At 40.6% G+C, this 13,512-nt stretch overlaps 1 protein-coding gene across 10 annotated transcripts in view; it reads right to left on the bottom strand.

The window, feature by feature from the left end:
- The window catches only part of MAPK10 (mitogen-activated protein kinase 10), a 158,704-nt gene that overhangs the window by 49,506 nt on the left and 95,686 nt on the right, over positions 1 to 13,512 (bottom strand). For all 10 annotated transcript variants that reach the window (XM_040064726.2, XM_058420530.1, XM_040064733.2 and 7 more), the window contains 4 exons: positions 4,654 to 4,783; positions 2,754 to 2,812; positions 1,659 to 1,797; positions 555 to 720 (listed from right to left, as the gene is read on the bottom strand). In XM_040064726.2, the coding sequence (XP_039920660.1) occupies positions 555 to 720; positions 1,659 to 1,797; positions 2,754 to 2,812; positions 4,654 to 4,783 (494 nt within the window). The remainder of the gene's footprint in view (positions 1 to 554; positions 721 to 1,658; positions 1,798 to 2,753; positions 2,813 to 4,653; positions 4,784 to 13,512) is intronic.

The following is a 13,512-nucleotide window of genomic DNA, read 5'->3' as shown; positions in this document are numbered from 1 at the left end:
TTTCTTTTGGGTTTTATACCTAGATCTTGATGAAGTGAAACCTGTCAGCAGAACCTGGGACTTTGTTAAATTTATCATGAAGAAGGAATTAATTCCTGAAATTTAGATCTAGCTCTGTCTGGATTTAGAGAATTCTGGAAGGGCTAGGATTTGCTACTTCAGCTTGTACTACTTCTTGTTCCCTCAAACAGTTCAGAGATCCAGACTCAAATTTAGAACACACCACTCGCTCAGCAATTCCAGCGGTCCCCACATTGTTCTGCAGCCACAGAAGACAAAGATATTCTGGCCAAAACGAGCTGACTGTAATTGTAACTTCAAGCACAACTAAGAATAAGTTTCCTGTTACTCTGCTGAGTAAGTGACACTGACAATTTCACCAGCAGTGCATCCCACACACATTCTGTAGCTGCAGTTCACAACAGTGAGGAACTGCTCTAATTCCAGGTGCCATTTGCCATTATGTTTCCTGTCCCCCCTTTGGGTGTCCCTTACAGTGGTGGGAGCAGAGCTTGCCCCCGAGGTGACGCGGTGCAGTGACGCTGCAGCCCTACCGTTCTCCTTGTAGCCCATTCCCAGGATGACCTCCGGTGCTCTGTAGTAACGTGTCACCACGTACGGGGTCATCATGAAGCTAGTGCCTGCAGTCCTGGCCAGTCCAAAATCCAGGATCTTCAACGTGCAGTCAGATTTTACTACAATGTTACTTGGTTTTAAATCCTGCAAAAGACAGTGAAAAAACCCGTATGACTGTTCTTTAGAAAGCCAGGGACAGCTATGATGTGGACAGATACTTTAGGTCCAAGATACAGACTGATACTTTAGGTCACCCTTCAAATACTCTGTGACACAGTTACTGAAAGTTACTAAAAGTTACACAGTCTTCTGACACAGTTACTAAAAGAAATGTAAACATACAGCAAAACCTTGCTGTTGTTTCTCTGGCAAATTGTTCTGGAAGTTGTTCTACTTCAGCATACTGTGGGGGCTTTACCTGGATAACAGGAGCCTACTGGCGTTAATTAATTGTATTTAGCAGATCAAGAAACTAGGATTAGTATCTGAGTGCTGTTTTGATTAGATTATTTTCTCTTAATGCTGTGAGCCCGATAGAGACATTCCAACTACACATGTGCAGAAAGAAGAACATCGTAGAGCAACATCCACTTTGCAACCCACTTTATCAGCCTTTCTTTTCTTTAGGGAGACATTTTTTGATTTGTTTTTAATGTGGAAATCCCAAATTAATAAAAGCACTTTTCAATAAAGGAGTTAAGTCAGGGTATTCTCAATCCATTGAGAATTCCCTCTTGCTCACAGTTACATGGCCTGATGTCCCCTGCTATCAACTATCACACATCCTCAGCCAGGTACCTCATCCGTACCAGGCACGGTGCTGATGTGGGAAAGCAAAATGAGAGGATGCATTTAATACAGAATCGGCAGCCTTTCCATGTGTTTCAGCACACATAAATGATGGCAAATGCCAATTCCACATCCCCTGACCTCTGACTGTGGTCTTATGATTATATTCATTGTACTCGGAGACAGGGCTTTGATCCACAGCACACAAGAGAGTCAATTGGCATTTAAAGTCTTCATGACCGTTTCACAAGCTGCCTTAAGTTTTAAACCAAAGTTCCCTGCCCACACCTTACCCTGTGGATAATCCCTGCAGAGTGAAGATGCTTGATTCCACAGAGCATTTGGTATAGAAGGTAAGACATTCTCTCATGGTCCAGCTCCATCTGAATGACCTGGCACAGGTTGGCATCCATTAACTCCATTACCAGGTAGCTGAATGGAAAAGCAAAGCCACAGGGTTATTTTTTGTGTGTGTTGAAGCCAAATCACAGTATCATCTCAAATAAGTAACAATGCCTTTTCCTGCTTCAAAATTCACTTTCTTTCTGATGATTGGGAGTAATGCAGCTGGAGACTGGGCCCACTAATCACAGCACCACGGTGGTGTTTGTATCTCACTGCAGACACCACTCTTTTAGTGTACCAGGAAAACTGGTGGATTGTTTGCCCTTTCTTGGTGCATTCCCCATGACAGAGACTATACCCTACAGGGGCAATCAGTCAGCAACACACAGAAATGCACAAAACCCAAAAGACCCACAAGCACCAAATGATGGAACTGCTTGGCCTTCAACCACTGCAAGGATGGCAGTACACATAGGAATCTGAGAGAAACAGAGGTGTCTAAGGGGGTAAAATATGCATCTCCAAGCAAAATGCCTCCAAGAATCCTCCTAAGCTTGCATGACTTCACAAAACTCTCATTACAATTTATTGGTTACTGCTGGTATCAGACTACAGAATAGGAACACATTTCCATGCAAGGCACAGAGAACATGGGAAAGACAGGAAGATAAAAGGACAGCAACAATATAAAACAGTGAATACTTAAAATTTTGTTCACAGCAGTTTTGTGCTAGGCACAGTAGGAGTAAGGGTCCAACAGAGATGCTGATTGTCTTCTACACCTACCCCTAGTTCCCCAGGCAAATAACATTACACAAAGGTCATATCACAACAAATATGAAACCTGGTGTTTTTCACCTTAAATTGTCAAAAGAGCTCTCAATATGGGAATTGAGAATGTTTTTCTACCCACTAGACTCACACTGTCTTTTTTTAGAGGGGGCTATAACCTTTGTATTTTGCTAAGTTATTGCAATCAAGGTACACCATGATGCCCCGCACGTCCCTAAAGATTTAGCTTAATTATTGCCCCTGCTACTTACACATCCTGGAACTCCTCCAGAGATTTCTGTGGTGTGAAGACATTTAATAAACTGATAATCTGAAAAGCAAAGTAAGACAAAAGAATAAAGAAAAGTGATATACATAATCAGTTGAACCTGTTTTGAAGTATGTTACAGGATAAACTGTTTTTTCACTGCTCTCTATATATTAACACTTCTCACTTTATGGATCAGCAAAAAATATCAGCAGCACTCAAAATAAAATACCACAGACCTCTCAGATTTCTTCTAGGTGCACTTGAAATCATTCAAAAGAAGGATTACCACTGAGAAAACAAAGCGCTAAGGGTGAGATACTCCTCTCCATTTTGAAGTTGCAGGTTCAAAGATCCAACTTCAGCTCAGTCTAGCATAGCAGCCAGAATTTTCTTATTAATGAGGAATGCTAATTTGAGGGGACAAATAATCAGGGACCACCTCATTAAACAGTAGCCCTTCCTCCTTTCTGACATGGCCTCAACTCCTTTGAGGGCATATACATGCACATGCTGGCTGACACAAGTTCCATCGTGAGAGGTACAACTTTTCAGTAGAAGCACTTTGAAACAGAGACACCCCGAGCAAGACGTCTTGCATACTTCAACTCCTCCTTTCTCTTGCTTGGTTTGCATTTTTGTTTGTTTGATTTTAAGTGGGCAGGGCTGCTGAAAGACACTGGTACGAATGTATGAAAAAGGACAGAGGAAACCACATGACCTCACAGATCTGGATTTCCCCTGTTCCCCCTCTGTGCAGGTAACAGAGGTAGATGACACCAGCACTGCTGTCATGAAGGCAGCATCTGAATATCTCCCTTCTCACCTCCATCACTTCTTTAGGTTTTCTAACAGAAACAGTTCAACATTTTTTCTTTACTCCAAACAGTCTTGCCTCTGCAAAGGTGCCTTTACAATCCTCTCCTTCCTTTGCACTTCTCTGTACAGGCAGATTAAAGCTCTGACCCAACCCAGGTGGTGCTGTTAGCAGCTCTCATGCACCATGTTTAAAATCATGTATTTAAAATTAGTGCCACTCCTGCTGCCCCTCTGCTCTTTCCAGTCCATTAAAAAACTTCTCACTCATCCCTGCATTTTCAAATCCCAGTGCACTGGGCTGGCTGAGGGTAGCCTGCATAAAGCCAAGAGGGAAGAGACAGGAACAGTCCTGATCCCACAGTGGGAATGCAAGGATAAATCACTGCCCAGAAATGAGGCAGAGGACACTGCAGTGTCAAGTCCTGCAATTTGCCATTTTAGGGTCAGTCCTTTCTCTTTCCATGTGAACTTGTGTTTGAGAACAAGTGTAAAATCTCCCCTTACATCACATTTTTTAAAGCTCATTTATTCTTTGCATAAGGAGAAAGAGTCATTGCAAGATCTGAGGGATGGGTAAACAGTGCAAACTGAAAAATTCACTCCTAAGGAAAGGGAAAGGGCACACAGATATGGCAGTAGGAAACCTCGGACTTGGAGGAAAATTAAATCCCTGGGACATCCCTTTACAATGCAGTGTGGCAATGCTACATATTTCACTACAAAAAAAGCAAGTTGATACAGTGTCAGGCAGATAGTTCTAACAGATAATGGTTAAAATTAACACACAGCCCTGGAATAACACTCCTGGTGCATCATAGGAATATTTCAATTCATCATGGATTCTAAGTGATATACAGTAGATGGTGCAAGAAGCAGGAAAGTCTAGAACAATCCCAGTTTGGCACAGCCTTTAAACAAGCACATGGAACACCCTCAGTCTCTCCTGTGAGCATGTAGTACCAGACTGAGTGTAGCCCTCGAGTGTAATTTACTTCTAATTTCTTCCATTTGACGAAGAAACCCAACCAAACAACTTCCTTTCCACCCCAGAAAAGCACATAGCATTTCTCCTGCTGAAAACTTACATTTTTATGATTCACACACTTCATGAGGACCAGCTCTCTGTAAGCTCTCTTGGCATGAGTTTGGTTCTGAAATGGTCTGCTGAGCTTCTTAATGGCCACGTTTCTGTCAAGGACGGCATCATATGCAGCACTGTAATGACAACAAACACAGGGGTTATGCATCTTAGAGGGCATCCAGCACTTCTCACAGCAAAGTCCTGAACCTCAGGTCTACCTTTTTTTTTTTTTTTTTTTTTTTTTTTTTTTTTTTTTTTTTTTTTTTTTTTTTTTTTTTTTCTTCCTGAGAAAAATACTGGGACAAAAGGAGAGAGTTTCTAGTAGAAAAAGAAAAAGAAAAAGGGAAAAAAAAAGTAAGAGGTCAAAAGGAAACATGTAGCACCACATCAGCAGAAGACAGCATACACCACTAGTTCTGAACTCCAGTTCCATTGGGAATAAATACTTATTTTCAAGGAGAAATTAAATAACTCCAGATAAAAATGCAATAAAAACTGGATGAGAAAGAAGTTGTTTCATTAAGCAGCTCTCTGTGCATGGCTACAGCAGAAAAGGCTTTTTCTTTTTCTGTCACAGTTAAGAAAACTTTCACAACGTGGCTCAACGATGAAATGCCCACTTATCCAAAATGAAGTTTGCATTTTCCCTATGATATTTCTAATGGAATCAAGTTATTTAGTCATTCTTTGAGACCATATCATCCAATTCCAGTAACATACCCAGAAACAGAACCATTTCAAAAGGTTATTTTACCGATTCCTGATAACAAAAAAAATTTGTTACCTATGCACAGTTCCAGCTTTTGAAAATGAAGACATATATTGTTTGCAAAGTGAACTTTTAAAGCTGGGGCCCTAAAATGCTTCTTAAACTTTTAAATGTTTTTCACAACCTTCACCTATTTTTATAAATGTTACCTCCTATGTATTTGAAACACTTATTTTGGTGGTTCAAATCCAACTACCTAAATTCTGACTTCTAAATACCACAAAGTACACCACGTTCTAGAAGTTTTCCCAAATGGACAGCATCCTCAGACCCTCTTCCTGATTTTTCCTTTTACCAAGAAGGAGGAAAGGCAAGACATGAGTTTTCTGCTAGTCCATGAAAAGCAGCAGTGTATTTCCCAGGAGATGAATCAACCAAACCACCCATTGTTCTAAAAATTGCTTTCTTAAGCATAAATATTTGGAGTTCTGCAATTTTTTTTTCTCATTAACTCTTGCTTACTGCAGACATTCAGTGACAGAGGGTAACTAACCAAGCTGAGCAGAAAGCAAGCAAGCATCAGAAGCTTAGTCACAAAGACAAAAAACCTCACAGCTGCTCAAAATAAGTAAGAAAATGTTGGCAATGTTTGTCTGGGAAACCCCACAAGAAGAGAAGAATCAGAAATACTGAATTTGCACTACATCTGCATAAACAACACACCAAATGCATCCCACAAGTAAGTAAAGGTGATGAGGAATTTTGCAAAAATTACTTTTTGGACTCATTTAGGAAGTCTCTTGAGAGGGGGTCTAGAGAAGTGATCTTTCCACAGCCACTGGAATTCTGGCTTGTACTCCAGGCTCCTCAGTATAAGAAAGATAAAGACTGGAGCAATTCCACTGATGACCCATGAAGATTATCAGGGACTGGAACATCTGTCATACAGGGAACAGCTGAGTGAGCTGGAGTTGTTTAGCCTGGAGAAGGCTTAGGGTGGATCTTATCAGTTTTTCTAAGTATCTGCTGGGAAGAGTAAAGATGGAGCCAGACTCTTTCAGTGGTCCTGAGCAATCTGCTCTAGTTGGCTCTGCTTTGAACAAGTGTGTTGGACCAGGTATACTCCAACATCATCCATTCTGTCAGTTGGTAACAGTCCTTTATTCTCCAGTTCATTAATAAGGCATGTAACTTCCATAACCCAGCTAAAACCCAGTCACATGCATGAGCAAAGATACTGCACTCACCTGTTAAACCACACAAGCAGCAGCTTAGGTGACAAGAGACCCGGCCTGACTTGATTTCTCTCTAGCCACGGAATTTCACTCAAGTAAGCCTCGTATTAGGAGGAACATGATGTGTGATTTACAGCCCAACAGCAGAAAGCAAACCTCCTGTAGCAGCTGTCAGAATGTGTCTCTCATTCTGAAGTGGTTCAGCCACAATGGGGCATCATAAAGGTCACAACTGAAATACCCCTTAATTCCATTATGAAAGCATTGAACAAATAAAACACAAACCCCAAGGATTAAAAAAACCCAGGACCTTTCAAGAGTTAAATATTTTGTCCCTATTGTTCATGGACATATACTGCAAATATACTTCAGCAGACAAATCTCTCAGCTAATCCATGTGACTTGATCACCCAACCTTTTAGGATGAAAAGCCTATGTAAGACTCATCTGATCTGTGTAAAAGCACTGTGAATCATTTTAATAATCTTTCCTCATATTTTAATCTCATTAGATACCTCATAAAATTACTAGGAGATAGAAAACAACAGAAGTTTTTCTGGGCAAACATTTTCCTCAGTTTCTGATCTCTGCTTTTTCTGAATTTTCTCTCTCTCTTAAAGCAACAGACAAAACTATAAATCTAAAATCAGAAAACCAAAACACTTGGCTTTTATGATCAATTCGTGGTCCTTTGCATACCACAGAAGAACTAAAGTAATCCTTTGTAGAGGGATATTTACTTTGAGGTACAAGGATCTTGACTGCAATTCTATCACGGTCTTCTATCAAATGGAAGGTGTCCAACTACTTGAAGAAGTCAATGTGCAGATTCATTTCACTGGGTAAATCCACAGCCCTGATGGGTTTTTTCATGTGTTCACCAGAAATAAGATTTCTTTGCAGCCAGCCAGCTCTGCACTTCACTACAATGAAATTACAGATACCAGATGTACATCCTATCTCTGCTGCTTGCAACACAAAACCCTTCCCTTGGAGCACTAAGGTTAGTGCTGATGGTAAGCCTTCTGGAGACATACTTCAGTCACTGGCAGAAGAGCAGATGTATGAAACATGTGGCTCCAGGGATCAGGAATAAGAGAGAGAGAGTAATGAGTGTCTGCAAAATGTGATGAAAAGGCTGGGTATGAAAGTCACTCTAAATCTCAAACAAGAGACTGGACTTGCATCTAAAAGTGTTTCTCTGGAAGCTCTATCATAACACCTCTTGCTCAACTGTGAATTTATTTTTTAATTTATACAGTTTCTTGATTTTATAGCAAAGACTCTAAGCTACCCCTGGTCTTGTAATAAAATGATAGCTTTACTGCAACATGAGCTTAGAAAAATCCTCAAAGTTTACTACCATGTCTCTGGCAGCTGTACACACAGAAAAGACAGTAAATAAACTCTTTCCCTATAAGTCCTCTTTACAGTTAGTTTGGCAGAGTGAATGTTAGTGTTAAAAATGTCTTTTAAAACTGTAAATAATTTGAAACAAACCTATTTAGCAGAGCTAAAAAATTTAGTGAATATTAATTCATGACTACCAAGAGATGTATGTAATTACAGCTATTTAACAAGGCTTTTTGCTAATTTTGGCAGGGAAAAAATGAAACTCCGCCTAGTAAGGTTTATACAAACCCAGGCCATCATTTACCTCTAATATTTTGTGTGAGCTCAGACTGTAACGACCAATGAGCAATGATCTATTGTCATGCACTTGGAGGACCGGGCATTCATTTTTATACCTATTTTGAAAAGAAATGGAAAGCATTCTAGTTTCATGTCCAGGCTTTCTATTTCAATACACACTTATGAAATAAATACATAAAAATAGTCCTCCCATCTTTTCATCAACAGGAAGCTGAACATTTATCGATTCCATTATAGTCTACCTCAGAACAGACTGTTAACCCCACCCTCCCCCATCCCCCCACCCCCCCCCAAAAGGTATTTTTTTAAAGGTGAACTCTTAGAGATGGGTTCTTAGGTTAATAAAGGGCAACCTGAAAATCACATTAACAAGATTGCTAGTGATGGCTCATCTTCAACTACCAATCACCACCAATATATGGAGCGGAAAACCTTCTATAGAAATGCTGATACACATCTAAATGTATATGCACAGATAGATAAAAAAAGAAAAATATAGATGGATGCATATATAAATCCTTTCCACAGCAATTTCTCTGTCTTCAAAGCCCCTGGTTTCAGATAACTATTACTATTGCAGTTTCTGAAGAAGTCATTTATAGGAAGGATAAGAGCCACATCTTTTTTTCTATCAAGCAAAATTTCTGTAAACATAGTTTGTGAAGCTTTAACCATAAAACGTTTCAAGTGCTTTACCTTCTTTTCACTTGTGGTCCCCTTTCAGCCAAGTATTCTAATAAAAAAGAGTGAAAATATCATTTTGCTTTAAGCAAACTTTCCTAAGTGTTCTCTGGTAGGGTTTTTTTGGTGTGTTTGGTTTGGTTGCTCCTTACATTGCCCTCATGTATCAGTCCAAATTTTAGAATGAAATTAGACTTTCTCATTCTTAACTGTTTTTTTCTCTCCTCTTGACATATAACTTCTGAGTTTCTAAAGGCTGACATTCATACAAACACTGCATATTCTTCTCTTCAATAACTACTTTTAAACAGAAAAACATTATTAGAGTGAAAACTTCTCTCCAGAAAGTATATTTATATATGGTGGATGCTTTCCATTAAACTAGTGGAAAAATAAAAGTATTCCTTACATGCACCAGGGCACAGAAAGTTTGCCCCAAGCAGTACAAGTCAAAGGCCACTATAACAAAAAGCCTTTAAAGGTCCTTATTAGGTTTGGAAACAACCTTTTGTGCTGAAAATTCAAAAAAGTCCAGTATGACCATACTGAGGAGTTGCAGACCTGTTGTCAGGAATGACTACTATACTCTCTGGATCACCTCTATTCCCTCTGAAAATGCAGAGAAATTGAGACAATATTCAGAGCTGATACTGAAGAAGTCCAATACCTCTTCATAATGGATGACTGCTGCACTTTTCTTGTTGCCAGTTATGGTTCCAGGGTTTTTTTTGTGTGTTTCTATCAGCTCACAGCTTCTTGCAAGCCAGTGCGAACAGCTAGATTAGAAAATTTAACCAAGCTGCCTCCCCAGCTGCAACACAAGTCACCATGAGGTTCCTCATCACTGCAGTGATTAATAATTGGGCTCAAAATGCTCCTTCCTGCATTGCACAGAAACGTGTGATCTATTATCCTGTGTTGGAATGAAGTAACATCAGAAAGGACAGAAGTGCCCAAATTGTTTGGGATTATCATCCCAGTCCTTGAATGAAAATTCAGCATTGCTGTCAAGATTAATAGTGAATTCTATACTGCTTAAACTTCAAAGGCATGCCACTAAAATTGGAGAATTTTAAGAAAAAAGTTCAAAATGCCTGGCTCTATTTTTACATTTCAGCATTTTATCAGGAAAGACAGCTGGTCTCACTTATCCCCTCTCTTGCCCTGCTGTCCATGTTGCTTTGAATACAGCCCAGGATGTGTTTGCCTTTCTGGGTTGCCAGTGCGCTTGGCTGGGTCATGTCCAGCCTCTCATCCTCCAGCACCTCCGAGGGCTTCTGGGCAGGGATCTGCTCATCCCTCAGTCTGTGCTGATCCCAGGGTTGCCCCAAACCAGGTGCATCATCTTGTGCTTGGTCTTGTTAAAACCCATAAATTTGCATAAACCTGCAAATTTGCTGAGGTGCACTTGATCTCTTTGTCTGTCATTAATGAAGATATTAAACAACTCCAGTCCCAATACGGACCTCTGAGGGGCACCACTTGTCACTGATGTCCATCAGGACTCCGACCTGTTGACCACGACCCTCCGGATGCATGTGACCTCCCCTAAATCTATCTATTGCCATTTTAGGGAGAGGGATGCTATGGGGGACTACGTCAAAGGCCCCACAGGAGTCCAGATAAATTACTTGTGAAATGCTTCTCTTGCCCACTGATGGAGTCACTCCATCACAGAAGGCCATGGTGTTGGTCAGGCAGGACTTGCCCTTGGTGAAGCCGTGCTGGGTGTCTCAAATCACCTCCCCATCCTCCATGTGCCTTAGCACAGCTTCCAGGAGGATCTGTTCCATGACATTCCCAGGCACAGAGGTGAGGCTGACAGGCTGGTAGTTCCCAGGGTCCTTTCTATAATTTTTAAAGATAGGTACAAAGTTTCCCTTTTTCCAGTCACCTAGAACTTCACCTGACTGCCATGGATTTTCAAATATCATGGAGAGTGTCTTGGCAACTGCATCAGCCAGTCCCCTCAGCACTCTGGGATGGCTCTCATTGGGTCCCAGGTACATTCAGGTTCCTAAGTGGCCATAAACCTGATCTCTACTTACAGTGGAGGCACTTTGCTCCCCCAGTCCCCATCCTGCTGTCCCTCCACTGGAGAGGTGTGGGAACAGAGGTTGTCAGTGAAGGCTGAGGGAAAAAGTTGAGTGCCTCAGCCATCTTCTCTCTGGCAGGGGTGTCTATCACCTGGCTCAATAGCTTAGATGCTCACATGCAAACACAAAGTCCAAGCCCACAATTCATCCAGCCCCTTTACTGACACCCATAAAGGATTAAACAGTGTCATTGTCATATCCATAGCAATCCAATTTTGAATCAGTATTGCTCATTCTTTTTCAACTACTACAGTCACTGCTTAAAATGTCAAAGACAAGCAGCCCTTCACAGCAAAGATAAACTTGGAAGCAGAATTCATTCACAATTCTAAGGACAGCTAGATCTGAAAAGTTCTCTGTGAAATCTATTTCAAAATTCAGTCATGCTGAGAGAGCTCTTATCTGCCAAAATTTCAGATGGGAGGGTCTGAAGAAATGTGTCTGAGCCATCACATATAAGCAAGGTAAAAGATTATGCCCAGATAAAAAAGGATGGAACACTTATTCTTGATAAATGTATTTACAATAAAAGTTAGCTATCCTTCTAATTACATGAGCTGGTGATGTCCTAACAAGAACCATTTTGTAACCCAGCAGTTATCAGTTGTGCATATGGATGCATGATAAAACTCTTCCCATAGCCATTTTCTCTCACAAAGACAGTGGGGACACAGGGATACAGTGGGAAAGGCAATGTGGAAGCAACTATAAAGTTCACACATTGCCTGGCACACCACTCAATGGGCTCTGGTTTGGTTTGCCAGGAGATTAAAATATTCATGAGGAGCTGAGTATGGAGCATGTTTACATACTTCTCATCTGCATGTGCTCCGCTAATTCTTTGTACTTGGCTCTGAAAGCCACTCTGCTGTTTAATACTTTTCTGAACAGAACTGTAAAATCAGTACTTGCTGGTCCTGAACATCTCTTGTCACTAACTCACTGCACAGCCTGCCAGCTGCCAGCAGCTTTTGTTAGCTGCCAGCCTATAAAATTCAACCTGGGCAGCCAAGGGAGCCAAGTCTCTTTTCCATACTACTTTAAAAGGACTCTAGACCAATACACTTTCTTTTACACGTGAAGCATGCAAGAGATGATAACTTCATGGTTTCCAGAGTATCCTACACTACTCACTCTTGGCATGCTCAAGGATTTTCTAGAGCCAGAGCAAAGTAAAAAACTGAAAAATGGACCAGACCTCAGGGTGCCTATCAATATTCAGTGGCAGGAAAAGCATGAGCAAGGGAAGCTTAGGTGTGATTTGCAGGTAGACCATATTAAGAAGATGTTTACCCCTCATCTGGAGAATGGGTATAAGACACTGAATTTGGCAAAGAGATCTGACATTTACTGCTCTGAACTCAGCAGGGAATGTAAGCTTTGGACAGTTTTCAAGTTTGTAAAACTGCACAGCCAGAAAAAGTCCAGTTTCCTTGTTTAACGGCAATTTATAAGACAGGGGAAATAGTGGTAGAGTCTGCGCACCTGGCAGAAGCTCAGTACCTACCACATTCAAACTGTCAGACACGTGAAAAACCTGCTATTTTTTGGACCTACAAACTGGAATAGAAACCAGCTACTATCTTACTATTACCCCCTCAGTACCATAATTTAAAGGACTTGCTGGCTTGCCTGACAAAGAGAACAAAAGCTGCCCCTTGGGTGAATAAGAAATGCTATTTCATGTTTCTTGCTGCATTTCTCAAATGATTAAAAGCCAAAATTCAAGCGTGAAATAAAAGTGTACTGCTACCAAGCCTTCGCCTACAATGTGATAATCATGGGAGAAGGAAAGTAAGAAGTTTAACCCTAAAAGGCTACTCAAACTCTATTTTCCCCAAACTAACCCTGCAATCTCTACAAGGCTATTCTAAGCAGACAAACCCAGCGTATTCTACCTGCTGCATAACAAGCCAAAGTGTCTTTTTCCAACAGGAACAAAATTAAAAATATCAGGTGTTGCATATTGGTAAAACCTTACAAAGGGAAAGCCTTGTAAAATCAAGGCTCAGGCCTGTTACTTTGGCTAAGTAGAAAAAGAGTGTGGGAAAGAGACTCAACTGAATTAGGGTTAGGAAAACAAACTGTGTAACCATTGCGTGTTCACATTGTGGTGTAAGGTGGTTGGTTGAATTATGTTGGTTATGCTTTAAAACTATGTGTCTGATAAGTGGCTAACTGCTTTAAAAGGCCAGGTTTTTGCAATAAAGTGGCTCTCCTTTGCACCTGCCTGGGGACTCTGCGTCACTACAGACCCTCACCCCACAATTAGCTTTTTTGAGTTGCCATGTTACACCAGAAATTTCAAGACATAGATGTGTAGACAGAATTTTCAAACATTATATTTGAAGCCAGGAAAGAAAAAAAACCAAAAAACAAAAACCAACAAACAAACAAACATACAAACAAAAAAAAAACCAAAAAACAAAAAACAAACAAACAAAAAAAAACCCCAACCAACCAAGAAAAAATTCCATACAAATAACACC

This window comes from Hirundo rustica, chromosome 5, assembly GCF_015227805.2.
Source record: "Hirundo rustica isolate bHirRus1 chromosome 5, bHirRus1.pri.v3, whole genome shotgun sequence".
NCBI lineage: Eukaryota > Metazoa > Chordata > Aves > Passeriformes > Hirundinidae > Hirundo > Hirundo rustica.
This window is presented reverse-complemented; position numbering and strand designations above follow the sequence as displayed.